Below are 19,303 nucleotides of genomic sequence, written 5' to 3'. Positions count from 1 at the left end.
AATATTATAGCATTTTTTGTAACCACGAATGTCTCAAAGAAGACCAATTCATATTACAGTATTCCTTCTGACAAAAGGTGTTAGTGTAAATAAACATAAACATGTGGTGGTTTATTTATCGCGATTTCCGTGTTTATTGCGACCTGAAGGGTCAATGGGTGTATCACGGTGACATGACATTGATGCATCATCTATAGTAGAGTACTTAATTAATGGAAACGTAATTATTCATAGATTTGTTAAAATTCTCGTTGTTGTTTGTAAGTTTATAAGACTAACTAGCCTTATTTTAAAATATCATTTCATTTTATCTCAAAATTATAACAAAATATATAAAATGGAAATTGAAATAGGTTAATTTGATTTACTTCTGTTCTTTAATTTCGGCGTTGGCGTTGAATTGAAATAACAATTGAGCATATGTTTCTACTAGCTGTCGCCCGCGATTCCGTCGAAGTGGAATTTAAAAAAAACTTTGAGTAACCTATGTATTATAACAAACTATATTCTATATGTGTGACAAATTTCATCAAAATCCGTTTAGTTGTTCCTGAGATACCTTCGAATAAACATCCATCTAAACATTTGCATTTATAATAGTAGTAAAGAAGTAAGATTCAATATTAGATAAGAATACATTTTAAAATATAAACTCTTTTGTTATTTGAATAATGTTTGTATTTTCACCTAATTTTATGTAGATGATATTATAAGTTAGTTTGTGTATAATTTCCCTTAGTGACCTTCGCGGGTTAATACATTCAAGTGTTCGCGGCAACCTGTACAGTGCGAGAACTGTCGTTGTTTTATCGTTGTAACTAACAAGCAATTAAACCATGATTATTTATTTTAAATAGTACATATATACTTCGTAATTATATGTCATTCAAAGACTTCTTGATATTTGTTACTTATTTTTCTTTAAAGAATACTTTGTCAACAAAGTATTTTTTTTATATTATAAGGTGGCAGATGAGCGAACTGCCACCCGAAATCTCTGAAACACCGAAGCGACCGCTAGACATCCGCAATTGCAGATGCGTTGCCTACCTATAATCGGCAGAGGAGGGGATGCGGATCATCTTTTCCTTATGATAAAAAGGGTAAGAAGTGACAGAAGACTAAAATAGACTAAAATAAGGCTTCCGGTACCACACTTATCAAACAAAACGGGGAATTTCTTCCACTTTACGCCTGTTATCTGTGTGGTCGTGGAATTGCACCGGGCGAAACGACCAATTCGAGCGAAAGTGTTAAAGCGGACTCTACCACTGTTAGTAATAATTGATAAAATAATTCATCAATGAATAATTTTGATTGGCTATTGACCTTTCGACCTTTAAAATATTAATGTTTGATTACATTGTATAATAATAAATGTTTGGCATAAATTAAATGTAAAAATATTACATTTAATTTGGCATAATTTAAATGTAGTATTATATATGGCTATGTAATTAGTGGTTACAATGTAAATCAAAAGTAAAGCGGAATCTGTTAGACTGCCATTGAGCTTATTAATACCAGGGTGGCATGCGGCGCGGCTGCCAGGGCCTAACCTATGCCAACTAGATCCAGTTGTCCACGCTTCAATGTTGAAATGTTGAAGAACGCTCAGTTCCCGATGCTCCGGCCAAACTTGACGACATACTTACGGTTCTATTTTATATGCTTAGTATTTATGGCGTTATATTTTATAGGTTTTATACATGTATTTTACGGCCTGTTTAATGGTTGCTTTTGAAGGTTATGTGATGACGGCCACTGGTTTTATGATATACTAACCTGTAGACTGCGACTTCATCAGCGTAAAATTAAAATGTAGTCTATGTTACTCTGGCATACGTTAGTTACTTCTCAGTAAAAGTCTGTTGAAAGTCCAGCCGCTTTGGAGTTTAAAAAGCGAACTTGCGGACAGATAGACAAAAATAATAAATAATAGGATTTTTGCTACAAGCATCGGGAATACATGATATTCACGAAATATGCTTTATATTACATAAGACACTCCAATGTTATTGAATTTTATTTTATTTTCAACTTACGAAGTGATGAAAAAATTCTCGATGTTGATTTACAATAAGCTTTTGTAAATGAGACCAAAGAAAGAATTATTTATTGATTTATATTCAAACATAAGCTAATCGTATATATAAAATTCTCGTGTCACAATTTTCGTTCCCATACTCCTACGAAACGGCTTGACCGATTCTCATGAAATTTTGTGAGCATATTGAGTAGGTCTGAGAATCGGCCAACATCTATCTTTAATCCCGCGCGGACGGAGTCGCGGGCGACAGCTAGTTTTATATAATATTATAAATACTTAGAGACTACTGAAATTAAAACTATTAAGTGATAGTCGAGACATTCGAATAAGCTAAAAGGAAAGTTATTTTAATTTAAAACTGATTGATATTTGAAAAGTAAATTAAGATTACATGTCACATTAATTATATTTCAAATAATTCAAAAGCCGTAAATTTGAATACAAAGAAAACCTTGCTTTGAAATATGCATTTACATATTTAGTTAAAATTAATATATTATATTGAAAAGCCATATGCAAGATTTCTTAGAAAATATTTCTTAAGATAAATTGTTTATAATTTAACCCTTTTTCGTATCAATAACGCAAATAACATGTCATTTGTGAACCTGTCATGAAGACGATGAACCGAGACGCTCGGATCATGGACATATTATTGGAACATTTTGTCATGAGCGTCGGTGGCTCAGGGGTTAAGCCATTGACTTGCAATCTGCAGGTCCTGGGTTGGAATCCCGCCATGTACCAATGTGTCTTTCGATTTCCGATTTACATATGTACATTTATCCGACGTTCATACGGTAAGGAAAACATCGTGATGCAACCTGCACATATATGAGAAGAAATTCAAAGATATGTGTGAAGTCAACTAACCCGCACTTGGCCAGCGTGGTTGACTATGGCCTAGTTACGATTAACTTAGGGTAGGCTCCGAGCTCCTCAGTGGGGACGTATAGTGAGCTGAGGATGATAATTTTGTCATAACGCATATTTACAATTTTTTTTTCTTTTTTTTTAGTCAATGTCCTCGCAGTTACGTTTACAAAATAAGGCAGGAATTAGGAATAACGTTTACATAACAGTTTTTCCAAAACCTTAATAAACTAGACATATCACTTTAATTAGCTTTAAAGTATAATTTTTATCTTAATTCAGCATATCAAAAATGGATGAATGCTTGTTAGAAGGTGTCTCCAGAACGTCATATCTCGCTGTAATTCACCATAGAAGTAAAACATAGTGTGGAACAACACATAGGCTACTAATTGACTTTTTTTAATTCAGCGTGGGCGGAGTCGCGGCGATAGATAGTTTATTATATCTTTAATGCCATAATAAAACTAATACCTGGTATTCAAAAAGAATACTTAAATAAATAGTCAACTACTGATAACTTCACTTTCAGATATTTTTGAGGTGTAGTTACATTCATTCTTGGCCTTCGAAGTAGAGGTCAGTTTTTTGCTTTACCAACATATTAAATGTACATTTATTTACATTACGCACAAAAAACTAAATACTTATTGATAATAATAAACTGCTAAGTCTAAAGATTTTTAAATCCTAATAAACTCAAAGCTAGAGAATAGTAAAGTGGTGACGTTTTTATATATTTTTTCTATAACCTGTCTTTTAAGAACAGATAATCGTACATCGATTAAAATATCTGAAAATTCTACTGTAGATTTATTATAATTAATCTATTTTCCATTGAGAGCTTTTACTTCAGTATTTTTCTCATTAATACCTCCTTCTAAATTCATCACACTCTTAGTAGACTAACAGTTGCTTTCCGAAACTTCTATAAAACATATCGTCATCCCTGTCATTGTCTTTGACAAAACAAAGATAAAAATATGTGTTAAACGTAGATTTTGGTTTCAGAAACGCACAGTAAGTGACATTGAATATTCTTTGAAGTATATGTATCAAAAACTATTTCGATCGTTTCATTGTTTTATCAATAATTTTAATGTTTATAAATAATACATTATCTTTTATACGTAAAAATAAAACCATTTAAATAAACAATATAATAAGAATCTCAATAATTACCTACGGTTCATAAAGGCGTGTTTGTTCAATACTGTTGTACAAGAGTCTTTCCCCGTATTTATAAACCTTTATCCAATTAATGTGTAATATTTCAAAATGTATCGGCATCAGAAACACACGATAAGAATGTAAACACGACAGAGACCAGCTGCCATTTTCATTTTCCATCTATTTAAATCTATATATATGAAAGAAAGTCGTGTAAGTTACACTATAATTCAAGAAGGGATTTACCGATATGGCTGAAAATTGGCGAGGAGGTAGCTTAGAGCCAGGAGGCGGACATAGGATACTATTTATACTTTTTTTTCGAATTTATGCCTTGAAGAGCTGCTGTTTATTTAACTTATTACTCTTAATAAAAATGCGAATGTTTAGATGGATGTGATGTGATGGGTAGGTGTTTGAAGATATCTCTAGAACGGCTGAACGGATCTCGATTAAATTTGGCATACGTATAGAACATAATGTGAAAGAACACATATACTACACTAATTAAGTTTTTTATATATCACGCGGACGGAGTCGCGGGCGACAGCTAGTATATTTCTATAAATGACTCCGAGCGTGCGGAATAAAAAAACTTAATTAATAGTGTGTTCTTCTAGACTATGTTTTACATCTATGCCTAATTTCATCGAGATCCATGCAGTCGGTTTTGAGATTCCTTCTAACAAACATCCATCCAAACATTCGCATTTATAATATTAGTATAATACACCAGAGTTCGTACATAAATAAGATAAGACATTGAGCGCCAACGACCCGGATTTCAAATGTGTACGATCACAGATAATGAATAACATACAGCACTTGGTTTACAACTTTAATAGGCTTTCACGCTGTATGCATTTACAGTTATAAAAAATCTCAACGGCTCATAACCAACGGACGGACAATTCAAGTAACTACTCGTTTATCGTGAACTTACACTGCTATAGCACCTGTGCTAAAATTGTTATCCTTTTCATTCTTTTAGAAAAGAACAGAGACAACTATAAGTTTATTGGTACCCCTATAACTACTATAATTTTTACCAGCCTATCATTTTATAACAAAAATGGAATTAAACAAAAACACACATTAAAATCACGCTGTGGTAACACAACTGGATACTCGTCATAACCCTAAAAAACTATAATTTATTATGAGAAAAAAAGTTAAGTAGCTTTTGAATTAATATTATCTCATGACTCACGGTTTTATAAACTAGAGTTATAAAAAAAGGGAAGATTTTATTTCAAATAGATTCCATTATTTCGTATTTATATTCCCTGTCCGCTTATGTGGCCACTTTGCCCATAGGCGAGGGCGACCAACAAACGCAACTTACACGTGTATTTTTCATTTCGAGATTTGATGGCAGCTGAAAAACAATCGAAATTTTGTTTTAAATGTAAAGGAAACCTAGAAACATTTATATTTTGTGTCGTTTCACAAAATGAACGTGGTAACAGTTGCTACGCCTCTACTACTATTTATATGGTTTCTTTTTGTACGTCAACATTTTTTTTTAAATAAGAAGAATTTAATATGTATATTACTATTTAAATAAAATACTATACAATGATAATATTTTGTTTGCTTGCACACTAGAAGTTGTTAAACACTTCGGATAATCGCGAACTAAGTTCAAATAATAATGATGATAGAGATTCGTGAACAAGATAGCTTGGTAGGGGACATCATATCGTACATATTTCAACATGCGCTAATTTTAATCATATCTATGATTAAGCAATGATTATGTTATCATTTAAATGTAGAATTTTTTACTTATGATATTTGTTACTTAGTGTTTAAAATACCTAGAAGTATTTAATAGATTTGATATTAAAATTGCGTTTACAAAAGAAAAAACAGATTTATAACTTGAAAGAGAACTTCGGAAGTGAATTAAAAAACATTTTATTAAAATTATAAATATTATGGAAAAATTGTTAAAGTTGCTTTGGTAATTTAAAAGTTAAATTAAATAACGTAATACAAAATACTTGTTTGTTTTTTTTGATATGACATTGATCTTTCCAGATACAACAATTAACTAACTCATGCCTCAAAGACAATTCGAATTTTAAAAAAAATCTAGTTTGAAATTAGAACCTGAGACAATTGCTACAATCCTTTTAAGCAGTAGTTGATCTTGATATGCACTAGTTTACAAGCAATACGCAGCTTCTTAAATTGAAGCTAATTTGTGTTGTACAACGTACGTCCTTGTCAATTATTTACTTCCACGTATGTATCAAATCATGTAGTATTTTCTTAAAACAACAGGGAAGTGCTCCCAGTGGTTCTTAATGCCAACACACCAGTAAAATCATATACATTTTAACTTTATACTTTCTTGATTTTTATTAGTAGAATGACTGACAGTCCGTGACCATCGCGCATGCAATTGTACCTTTCGATATGAACATTATCAGCTCAAACAGCTTGAAGTAAGAATCCCGTTTCTTACGAATGTAGGAGATATTGATGCTTTATTTAATGAGTTTTTAGCTTTGAAAACCAACGATATAAATATAAAATTATCAACATTGCGATAAAATTGTTTTGTAAAACGCCTAATCATGATTACAAGTTTAAATTTACCTGAGAGACAGTCGCGACAGCGATGAGTTTAGTAATTTGTACGTAGCCTCGTATAATCAGGGCTGGTTTTATTTGGGCGATATTTTTGCGGCACTTCTTTTTGTGTCGGTGGAAATTCTCCAAATTTACGGTATCTTAAGGGGCGCCGCGAGCGACCCATTATCCGACACTAGCGCCCTCTCATTCCCAACGTCCTGGCCTGTCGGCCTTACTATTAGTTCTTTAGATTTAATATAACATTGAATTCTTCATAGCATCTAGTACAATTAGTTAGTTCTCAAATTAAGAGAATCATTTATTACTACACTATTGATAAACCACTTGTTATCATTTTATAGATAGATACGGAATGTTGTCGCATGATATTGCTACAACTACGAGGTGGTAATTGATGCCGCAAACACACCTTCATAGGTAAACGCGATAAGTAAGCCGATTATATCGAAAATGACTACGAGTTAAATGTATTACGTGGCCATTAAATTATTTTAATAACGTTATTGGAATTAGTTATTTTGGCTACATATTTATATGGAATGTATAATAAATATGTTCATTTTGTAATTAACTCCATGATGACTTTTCAAATTAGAAGGACACACTTTTAAGCTTATCGGATGATACATTTATTCACTAATTAATATAATTTTAAACTTTCCTTTAGATTTTCCTAAAGTGACTCCTTTTAATAATATATTTTAGTAAATTATTCGTTTTTTAATATTTTATTTTATATCATAGATTGAATACATTAGATTCTTTTTTAGTTTATTGTTAAAAATTGCATTATTTATTTTAAAGTTAAGTAAAGAAAATAAAAAAAATTCTAACTGCATTTATAGATCCAAAAACTTAGCAATCGGTCATTTGATCAAGGCATCCCGGCTTTCAGAACCTTTACTCAAATACGTCAATTATTATTTTCAGGAATACCTTTAAATCATGAATACTTTAATTCTTACGGAACTCATATTGTTAGAATTACGTCACACGATGATCTGCAGCATCCGTAAACAACTTATCATCTCAAACATGTTTTCACAGTATGGATGTTTTTTTTGTTATTTGCTTATGTTTTATATGCTTTGATTAAAAAATATTTTGAATTCAAAATTAACTTCTATGAAGTTTTTTAATATATACAACATACATAATATGATATCTATATATGATCTACAGTAGTTATTGTATAAGAGATGTAATTATAAGGTGCTAGTTTTTATGTCATTGTAGGTACCGGCGTCTGAATTATATTCTTGTGCTTTACGTCTCAATAAAGTTTTTTTTTACTACTGTGAGGTTTCTGTAATCTCCAGTATTATATAATAAATATATTATTGTGTTCTAAGTTGAATCTCTATGTTTCGAATTTTCCTGGTTGAGTGTTTATCATTGCTGAAATACCTGTAATAATCATGTTATCTCTGTTTTTATTACGAGAATAATAGGGACAACAATAGGTTTTGTACTTTTATTTATATCATAAGGTGGCAAACGAGCGTGCGGCCACTTGAAATCGCTGAAATAGCGAAGTGATCGTTGCCCATAGACATACGCAGTTGCATATGCGTTGCTGCCTACCTTTAATCCACGGAGGAGAGGATGGACAGAAAGAAAACATTTTCCCTTCCCATGCATCCTCTCATCCGGAAAGTCCACTTACTCACACACAAGGATGGGTCCTTTCCTTATAATAAAAAAGGTGGGAAGTGAAAGAGGACTTAATTAGGCCTCCGGGACGCACACTCATCAGACGAAACGCGGAATTGCTTCTACTTCACGCCTGTCTTCTGTGTGGTCGTGGTATTTCACCGGGCGAGCCGGGTCAATTCGTGCGAAGATGTTAAAGCGAAACTAAATACTTATTGTATAAACTACACTAAAAGTCCACTAAAAGTGCTAAGATTCAACTCTTTCTAAGACACACTTTCTCACATGAAATATAGAGAGGAATAGGATCAAGAATGTTGCATCCACAGAATGTTGGATGGTGTAGAGTGTAGACGAACTTTTTTTTTCAGCATTCGTCTATTCAAAACAAACTCTTGACAATTATCCCACGCCAGCAATTTTAAGTTATAAAAACTATATAATTATCAAATATTTCTTTTTTAATTTAAAGGTCTCGAACATTTTAATCACTGCAGGGCCTGATATTCTTTTTTGACTATACATCTACAATGAAGTTGAATGAAACCGTGAGTTTTTGTTTTTTATAAAAATTGTTTGTTTTTTTTTAAAACAAAGATAACAATTTGGTTTCGTACAATGTGTTTTGGCATCGAAAAGCTACTTTTATTCCATTCAAAACAGCTAATATTATTTTGTTTTTAAACATTATCTGGCAGTATGCTTCGTATTTTCCTTTTACTTTATGTTTATGTTGACATTTCATTGGTCGTACAGTGTTGGATTTTTTTATATTGTTTTATCACAGTGAAAAATCTTAAATACAGAATTAACATCGCCTTTGCAAGCACAAATTATATTTCTTTTTTAACACCTTTAAATTATTACTTAATCTTACTACTTACTATCTTACTTATTAATGTTATAATTGTTAATTACTAGCTTTCGCTGAGACTCTGTCCCCATGGAATGAAAAAAAAACTTAACACCTTTTAAAACTTTATTAGACCTTCACGAACATTTCAAGACCAAGATAAGAAAATTCCGTCCAGCCGTTCTCGAGTTTTAGCTAGACTAACGAACAGCAAGCAGTAGATTTTTAGAAGATATAGATATTATTATAATTTTATAATTATAAATTCCACTGTTTAGATGGATGGATGGTTGGATGGATGTTTGTTTGAAGATATCTCCAGAATGGCTGAAAGCATCTCGATGAAATTTAGCTTAGTAGTAGATCATAGTCTGGAGGAACACATAGGCTACTAATTAAGTTTTTTTTAATTCTGCGAGGACAGAATCGAGGGCGATAGCTAGTTATTAATAAAGAAACAATGATGAGAAATGACAAAGGGACCTGATGGCGGACGTTGGCTTCTTCTATCGACGAAAAACATATTACATTCTTGTATGAATGTTTCAACAGCTTGTCTTTAAAAAACCCAAACAAGAATGTTTTATCTTGGAAGCTTCGGCAGTGGAAACGCACTATTATACTGTTATTGTTGGGGAAGAGTCCAACAGCAGACTGACATAAGCTGATAATGATTGTTGTTAAATTACGTCGTTCTACCTTTTGTTTTTATATCAAACCTAAATTCACCTAGAGATTTATATCTTCATTTATAAACATCCAAGAAATGTTAAAACTAGAAACATAGAAAAGGAATCATCATTAAATTGTTTTCCATAATTTACATTAGCATACAATATATATAAAATTATATGCAAATGAGATCTAGAAATTGGAGAAACCATTGTTGGTTTATTTACATACTTTAAAATATTAATCTGAAATCATGAGTGTTCTAAAACAGATAGAGTTAAATTACTGATTTCCTTAAACTAGTCTGTAACTTAACATTTTAATACCTACTCTATGATAAACATCTTAAGTTGTTTGTTTTTGCATTGGTTTATTTATTTAGTTAATGTGCTGTGTATCAGTGTAGTCACAGCGAGCACTTACCTAGTATTTGCAGAAAGCTGTCCTCCAGCCTCATCGTGGAGGAGAGGAGGTAATCCGTCCCCTCCAATTCGCTTGGCGTCAACAAGTCGCTCCTCATTTTCACTCTTATTCCAAACTGCTTCAAGTTCAAATTTAAAAAACAATTCCAAAACAAATAATTTATCTTCGAATCATAATTTAAAACTATCTGAACACGAAAATTAATCTGTTTTAAACCAAAAACCACACACTTGCAAATCACAGATGGAAATACTTTAAAACGTAAATCTTATTTCGTTGTTTTTTTTATTGCTTTTTGAAAAGTCAAATGACGATGTCGTGATTGCACAGCGAACATAGGAAACGGCGTAAACAAGTCATCGAGGCCGGTAACAAGTTCCCGCGTGGAACGTAGTAATTAGTGAAAACAGCGCGGTGTAGTAACGTAGGTTGGCGCTAGATGACTCGCGTCTCGCGGCCCGCGCAGAAACGACAGCGCGCGCGCAGGGCTGTCGCGCGTTTATTCAGCCAACGACCGCGAGGGCACAGCTGAGCCGTGCTCACTATAAATAATTATGGAATTAAATATGCAGTTTAACTGTCAGTGTGCGCTATATCACACTGTACGTAACTAACCAGTATTATCATTTATTATGTGCGCATTGATCGAGTTCTAAAAAATATGACTAAAGTTATAAATACACTTCGGTATAGCTTATTGTTTACCTACCGTCATTCTGCATATTTACTGACCATTCTGCCCGACTCTACAATCTCTGATCTTAAATATGTTTATACAAATCTAGATAAAATTTATTGCTTGTTGGATATTATTTTGTACTATTTTAATTGAGTAATTATTAATTTTTACACAGTCATAATTCTTTTTCACAGCTTTTTATTTGTAATCATATAGTAGGATTAAAGAAAGTTTAGGTATATAAATGTTCATATCAAAGTGATAGAATTTACTAACTTTGTGAGATAACATATCAAAGGTATTAAAAAATTTATAGTTTGACCGTTGCCACTTAATACTTAGATAAAAATTTCTGTAATAATCTTATCTGTAAAATATCCTTTAACATTAATACGATATGTTGTCAACGTAACCCCCTAATGATCGATAATAAAGTGATTACGAAGGTTGTTTGTGAAGATAAATCAAAGGTTAATATTTAATTTCGTTGAATTGGGAAAGAAGTAAGCGATTACTCAACATTTCGATTTATAAATCGCCGCCTAAAGCATTAAAGATGTTGCAAATGTACTATGACTCTGTGATGAGAAAAAATATAGACGAATTGATAACCTCAAATTTTTTTAAAGTCTAGTTTTTATTTTAATTTCAACCAGTATGAAATACTTTGTCCTGATTTAAATTAAATATATACATTTTTTAAATCTGCCTTAGATGAGGCTACAGTACTTTACAAATTATACTTTTTTAGTTTTTATCCTGACTACATGATTTTTTTGTCTATGGAACTTCTTTTTCTTTAACAATGTATTTAACATTACGCCGATGTTTTAATTGACTCTGTTAATTAAATCAATGCAAAGCAGGACAAGTAGCTTGTGCCGGTCAAAGACATTACATTCAAATGCGCTTTAAATAATCAAAGAGTTGGACAAACGCCGCCATTTTAATATGTTAAGTAATGTAATGTTCCAATCAAGCTAAATTTTCGGATGAAAGTAATAATTTGTTTTTTGTCTTCTATAGAAATCGAGATTATTATCTACTTTTAACAAAGAATATATGTTTTGGCAAAAAAACATAAGTTTATTATATCTACTCTGTGGTTTTGGGTTAATGTGACAAAACCAATTGTCAAATTGAAATATAATTTCTTGTAAATTTATTAATAATCTCTTCCACCATGAATTGACCACCTTGTTAATTCCTTAATTAAGGATTTTTTTTGAAGAAATAAAATATTATAAATTCTACTTTTAAACTGCAAGTTTTTCTTTTTACTTATTATTTCATAATTTTTACTTTTACGCCCTCTGTCGTACAAACTATGAGAATACACATAAGTGTGTGTGATATTTATAAATTTAAAAAATATATAAAATAAAACAGTTTACTTTATAAAGTAGATGTATATTTAATTTTATAAAATAATTAATTATAATATAAATTGTAAAACATTATTGTTGTTCATAAGGCACAGTAATTTTATGGCGAATTATTATATTATAATTCATTTCAATATATGAACTATACTTAAATATAATCATAAAATACTTAAACGTTTTTTTTATATCATAAGGTGGCAAATGAGCGAGCGGCCACCTGAAATCGCTGAAATAGCGCAGTGACCATTGCCCGTAGACATATGAAATTACATATGCGTTGCCTACCTTTAATCGGCGGAGGAGAGGATGCACAGAAAGAAAACATTTTTCCATTCCATGCATCCTCTCATCCGGAATGTCCACTTACACTTCCCATCCTTTCCTTATTAGAGAAAAAGGGTAGGAAAGGAAAGAGGCCTCCGGGACGCACACTCATCAGACGAAACGCGGAATTGCTTCCACTTCACGGCTGTTTCTGTATGGTCGTGGAAAAGAAAAAAAATGGACATTTTTTCACGAATTGCTTTCTTTTTTTTATATTTTTATGAGTAAAGCAAAAGACATACGACTTACACGAAGAAAAGTTTTGTGTTGACTTTTTTTTTACGAAAAGAATCTAACCTAGGTCTCTTCTTAAGTTAAAAACTAAAATCTTAAAATATAATGGCATAATATTTTGTACAAGCAACGAATTTGGCACTTCCGAGACTTTTAGAAAAGTATACAAAACATTTTTTGAAATTAACTAACTATTATAATAATATTTTATATTATTTTTTTTTAACTAAGAAAAATAATAATGAAGTCGGCTATAAATAGTCTTAAACGGGTAAATACAAAAGAGGATTAATAAATATAGTAAATAAAATAATATTATTCATGAATATCTCATTAAAATCATAATTTTTTTGTAATTGTAATGATTCCCAGTACTATTTTGCGGTCTCTTACAGAAAATAAAAATATTTTTTCAAAGAATTTTATGCGCAGGTACCTTAAGCTTCCGTAAGATGGCACTGTAATACAACTTTTATTTTTTAAAACTCACTGTGGGATTCTAAGACCAAAATATCCGTTTAAACACAATGTTATTTCTGTTTGCTCAAAGATAACGACAGATTAATACAGAGTTTTTGGTCTCAGAAACCCACGGTTACACAAGAAAATGCAGTGTTAAGCTTAATTCCTTATATTAGAAAGTTATTATTTAATTATTAAAATTAATCATTATTAGTTGAAAATTTGTTATTTGAAAAATGTACTGTGATTGTAAAACATACTTTTTTTTACAGATTGTTTTTATTGTTGGCTCGAGAGAGCAGGCAAAGGAACTAAGCCGTACAGCCTTTTTTTTACAAAATTTTGACATGTTTATTATAATAATAGCAGATTACAAATTTCGATATAAAATTTTTACTTATTCTAAAATTATATTGGACGGATAAGAAATACAATAATATAAGCAGATCATTTAACATCACATTTGCTTAATACTTTTGCCAAAAAGATAATTATTAAAAAAAATATACATAAAACTGAGAGATATTTTAAAGCTGAAAAATGGCAAAAATAAGTATTTAATCAAAAAATAATTGTCATGTAGTTTTTTTGTTCTTCTATATTAAAATAGAGTTATTAATAAACTTTTTTTCATTATTAACACGTTAGCTGCCAGAATGATTTTTCGAAATACGAAAATAAATTGACTCGCTGTATGGCTTGTCCGACACGTAGTCCCACAAGGCCTGATTGAAACATTAGTTTGTCAATATAGTCCGACATGGCAGCTAACGTGTTTATTAAATTCGAGTACATTGTCATTGAAGAAATTAACTAAAAATCTAAAAATAATAGAATAACATGAGTATATCGTATGCTTTTTTATAAGCAAGTGTAAAAATAATTACCATTTTAAAATACATTACTTAAAACTAAGACAATTTTAAAATCATGGCTAAGAAAATATCATAAAAATATAACTTAAAATTAATAAATATTACTAAACAGATTGTGCATCTACATCTTCTCCGTAATCCAGGTCATCGTAACTCAGGTCTTCGTCTAATGTGTTCACAGTAGTCTCCTTACCACCAGGACAGGACAAACATCTGGAATTTTTTATATGTATTTTAATCAATAGACAAAAAAGTTTTTTTTTATTCGTATATGCAATATTATTATGACATTTTACAAAGATACTAATTTATGACTGTTTACTTATAAGCTTTAGACTAATCGGCTGAATTTTGTGTTATGTGTATCAGTAATATAGGAAATAAATTGAAGTGAAATTTTATATCTTGGATAGCTGGATGATAGTAAATGAGAGGAAGTTTATTTCTGAAAGTAATTTAAAATTAGCTTTATTCACGTGGGTTTCTGAGACCAAAATCCCCGTTTAAAACATATTGTTATCTCTATTTTGTTAAAGATAATGAGAGAGATGATCATATGTTTTACAGAGATTTTCATCTCAGAAAGCTAAGATAAGTCAGAAATGATCTCGTCTTCTTTACGTCTTGATGTTATGGACCTAGTACATGGACCATATTATACTCAAATTACAAGACATTTCGTAAAAAAAAAACATATGTTTACAGCAGAGAATTTGATCCAAAATATTATTTATATAATAATCGTCAGTTAATCACCATTTAGCAACCGTCAAAATGAATGATAATTAAATTTTATAATTTATGAGCAACACCTGACAGTAACTTGATATCCAATATTATTTGCACAAATCTATATGATAATGACGGCCTCGGTGGACAGGTGTGCTAGAGCCAGCAAGCCGTATCATTTAATTCAACATTTAGTATAATGATTATTCACTTCCGACGGAAAAGCACCACAATTTACGTCGCAAAAAGCACTTTTCATCTTAGCAAATGGCAAAAGCTTTGTTCAAATACTCATATTATGGAGTTGTTGCGTTGCGTTGGTTTCTGAAACCAAAATCCCCTGTATAAAACAAGACGATCATGTTTTAACCTTATCCGTCTAATCTTTGACAAAACAGAGATAACAATATGTTTTATACAGGGATTTTAGGTTTAAAAAATCAACGATAAAATAAATGTCAAACTAATATTATAAATTTGTTAATGTCTGTATATATGCTTGTATAAAGCTATCTTCAGAACGACTGCATAGATCTCAATGAAATTTGGCACAGATGTATGACGTAGTCTGGTAATATACATAGGCTACGGTCAAGTCAAGGAGTCAACGGCAAAAGCAAGTTTCCAATATTCTACAAACATTTTCAAATTAAAAACAAATGTTGATCTTATGCGAATAACTTCAAATGCGTATCGCGTTCGCATTAAGGCAATCTATTTAAATCTGTACGTGAGTCAGTGTGCGGTTAACATCACTCGGCGTGTTTACCTGCTCTCATTGATTCCGTAGTACAGGCACTTCTCACCGATGCACTCGCAACAACCGTCGTGGAACCATCTGGAAATATTATCCTACATATGAATATAATAGTTTTTACTATATTAGAACATTTCAAGTTTTTTTTTATCCTTACTCTTATGTATGCGAAAGTTTATATGAATGTATGGATGTTTGAAAATATCTCCAGAACGGCTGAACGGATCTCGATGAAATATGGCATACATATAGAACATATTCTAGAAGAACACATAGGCTACTAATTATGCTTTTTTTTTAATTGGACGCGAAACGAGACGCGGGCCACCGCTAGTTTTATTATAAAGATAAGGGACGAATTTAAATTCTAAACATTAGGCTATTTATCTTTAACCAGGAATTATGTTTGGTATAGATACAAGACTAAATCCTACAAGATTGTTGTGATAAAAGTCGAATCTTTTAATCGCATAAACAGTAACTTTATGCAGACTTTCCATAGAACCTACACTAAGCGTTCTCTTATTAACTATTTAATTTGTGTGTATGTAACCTGAAACTATTGGAGCCCATGGAACGGCAGGAGGCGCGGCATTTGTCACAAGACATGCACTGCGACATATAAGCTACGGTACAGTTGAATGTCACCACGTCACGGCTCACCGGCTCTGGCTCTTGTTCTACACTCTCTGTGAAATAAACGCATACAAAACATGTGTAACAACATGTATATCAACTTGTGTCATTATCTGTGTGTGGATTATGCGCGCTATGTAACAACTTTTGTTCCAATTAGTTATTGTTTAGTTCAAAAATTAATTTTTACGCATTTTATTTGTTAAAGTTAGTTTCGATTTTTGATAAATATTGGCGCGTACTTACTGGTTTAAAAAGCTTTATGTACATATTCTTGAAAATCATTATCCTTGTTAAATGGGCAGTTACGAATAAAAGAGGGATTATAATACATTTCTTAGAAAAATGCTGAATCCAAATTTACGAACCATACCCGTTTTACTTTTGTTGTACGAAACTTTTTAAACCACAGAATAACTATATTTGTTAAGCAGATATTATTCGGAAACATCAAAAAAAATACGATTAAAACACCGTTATGGTGTTAAACAAATGAATATCTAAAAATTAAGACAATAGTATCATCAAAGGAAGCGACGCTTGTCAGGTAGATGGGAGATTAGCATTCCTACCAGTGACTCACAAAGTAGGCGCCATAGTTTTTTATTGTTATTTACCTGGAACCTTATAACTACCGGGGAGCTTAAGTCAGTCAGAATTTATATTAATACAATAAAAAAAGGGAATGTTTGTATGTAATATTGAATAATCATATTTCGAGAAAACGATGTTTTGGTTTGCTTTTAACGAAAATCTATTTTATAAAGGTTTCTGTCAGTCTGTATACAAATCTTTGTTCTAACTGGTGGCTTATGAGTGGGGGACTAACTTAAGCTATTTTTTAGTTTAACATGCTTTTATATTCTTTGCGGGCAGAGTCGCAGGCAACTGCTAATATGAAAAACAAGTAACCCTAGAAAATATCAATAAACCTTTTCTGATCACTCAATGCTTAAAACTGGATTATGGTTAGGTAAATCTTTTACATTCTAAGTTTAATTTACCATTTTTACTAAGATCCACAGAAAAATATTAATACTATGGTATCAATTCCAGATTGCCTGTGGGTTCTATTCTGAAAATTCCTTTGTGATTTACATACATATACAATAATTATTCATACACAATACCCACTATTAACTATCAAAGTTATAGAGGACAACGTTTTGTTTTATTTAAATGGTCTTTAACATTTTATATTTCTATAATGATTGATATATAATAAATAGAATTAAATTAATAATACTTCTTTCAGGTTTTTTTTTACTATTTCTGTTATTTATTGCTCTGTATTGTCTATGTTGTCAAGTCCCAAAAGTTTTTTTGTCCATGAATCTCTGAATATTTTTTATAGACATTTAAAATTAAAGGAACTTACGTAAATGATACACCACTTGTCTTTCAGGGTTTCCAGGTCTATATGCGGAGAGGTCAATATCCACTGGGTATGTAATAGACAGCCACCTTTGCTGAGGGTCAGGCTCACTTGTCAAAGCTGCAAATAGTCCCGGCACTCCATCGGTCAGTTCTTCTACATGAGATGACTTTGATAGCTCTGTCTGTGTGTCATTAGGCTTCGGACACATATCTGTAAAGATATCATTTGTTTAAATATTTACTAAAATCATCCGGTTACATTTCTATTTAACAATAAGGGTCTACATAATATTCATTCCCATTAAAATTGCATTTTAAGAAGTATAAATGGAAAGAAGGCTTCTTAGAACAAAATTTTATAGTTGAGAGTGTGTAGGGAGTTACTCAACATAAGAGGCACTACAGCCAAGAGTGGGTCTTGGTCTGGTCAAATAAATGTCTTCGTGATAGTCTACTGAGCTTGGCTCCACTATTCTTATAAATAAAAATTAAAGTATCAACTTACCAACGCAACTGCAACATTCACTATATAAGTAGCTAAGGCAGTTAAAACAATCCTTGCAACATGAACAGTCCTTTAGATCACATTTGCAGGATTGGGTGAGCATGCATTTGGACACAACACTTGCACATATTGCTTCATTACAAGCGTATATTATTGGCACAATACATATGACCGCAAAAACGAAGTAGATTTTATTAGCCATGGTCAGTGAAAAACACACTCAAAATAGGAAAATAAACAGAATGTATATTATTTGTTTTCTAATATTTCAAACCCAGTAGAATAACAATTAAAGTAATTTACAAAAGAAACAACTCCTATGGATTTAAATTCTATTAATTAATTCCACCACATAACTAAACTTTTTGACTTAAACAACTAAGGAATTAGGCAGACGCAGTGTTTAAAGTTTTTTACGTGTTCTTTGCTTAAACAACTTAAAATGAATGAAATTAAGATGAAGTGACAAGTGAAGTGAATGAAAATGAAGTCAACTCATTCAACTCGAACTTGTATGTTTCAGTGTTACCGCATGTAAATTAAACATTTTACCAAAAACTACCAATATAAACTAAACGAACTTTCAATTTAATTGGCAAAGCTACCAACATTTTCTCGGTCAGACAGCTAATAAAAAATACAAATCGTCGTCCAGTGAGTTGGTTTACAAAAGTTCAACACAGGAAATTGGTCATTGTCTAATCCTCATTTTCTGTGTATTTAAAGTTTGACTCACTTTTACACAGAAGACATTCAGTTTGACATAGTCAGGATAAAACGCTTAGCCCCATGGCTGCATTAGGATAGATCGGGGTTGAGCGACCGCCTAAGGGTGCTGGGCGCCACAGGTCTGCGAATAAACCCCTCCAAAGACATAAAAAATTGTAATTTTACCATGGGCGCTGGTAGAGCTAAACCGTCATTGTATAGTCCCTAATCTTTCTCACCTTCGAAACATTAATACAAAAAGAAAGATTGTTTTCTCTGAGGTGACAACATATTTTTGGATGTTTCAGCAATGCAAATTGACTAAGATAGAGCG

The 19,303-nt window shown here is 31.6% G+C and overlaps 3 protein-coding genes across 3 annotated transcripts in view; all 3 read right to left on the bottom strand.

Annotated features, from left to right (window-relative positions):
• Positions 1–10,891, bottom strand: part of Hnf4 (Hepatocyte nuclear factor 4) — a 30,742-nt gene extending 19,851 nt beyond the window's left edge. The window contains exon 1 of the mRNA XM_013307284.1: positions 10,299–10,891. Within this exon, the coding sequence (XP_013162738.1) occupies positions 10,299–10,395 (97 nt within the window). The 5' untranslated portion in view covers positions 10,396–10,891. The remainder of the gene's footprint in view (positions 1–10,298) is intronic.
• LOC106114178 (uncharacterized) overlaps positions 1–19,303 on the bottom strand; it is a gene marked incomplete at its 3' end in the record, with an annotated part of 33,277 nt that overhangs the window by 1,099 nt on the left and 12,875 nt on the right. The window contains 2 exon segments of the mRNA NM_001312310.1: positions 8,626–8,630; positions 13,072–13,093.
• On the bottom strand, positions 13,994–18,704 carry cv (twisted gastrulation BMP signaling modulator crossveinless). Its single transcript, XM_013307282.1, has 5 exons — positions 18,262–18,704; positions 17,758–17,967; positions 16,297–16,432; positions 15,756–15,824; positions 13,994–14,470 (listed from the first exon to the last, which is right to left on the bottom strand). Exons 1-5 carry the CDS (start codon positions 18,461–18,463, stop codon positions 14,362–14,364), a joined length of 726 nt encoding a protein of 241 aa, XP_013162736.1. The 5' UTR covers positions 18,464–18,704; the 3' UTR covers positions 13,994–14,361.

Source organism: Papilio xuthus, unplaced genomic scaffold, assembly GCF_000836235.2.
Source record: "Papilio xuthus unplaced genomic scaffold, Pxut_1.1 DF828142.1, whole genome shotgun sequence".
NCBI lineage: Eukaryota > Metazoa > Arthropoda > Insecta > Lepidoptera > Papilionidae > Papilio > Papilio xuthus.
This window is presented reverse-complemented; position numbering and strand designations above follow the sequence as displayed.

Excerpts from the sequence above, each read along its gene's own strand:
- cv (XM_013307282.1), bottom strand. The coding sequence starts at position 18,463 with ATGGCTAATAAAATCTACTTCGTTTTTGCGGTCATATGTATTGTGCCA. Across the intron at positions 15,825-16,296 it reads ATGGGCTCCAATAGTTTCAG|ATGGTTCCACGACGGTTGTT; the intron begins GTTACATACACA and ends TAATATTTCCAG. Across the intron at positions 14,471-15,755 it reads TACGGAATCAATGAGAGCAG|ATGTTTGTCCTGTCCTGGTG; the intron begins GTAAACACGCCG and ends AAAAAATTCCAG.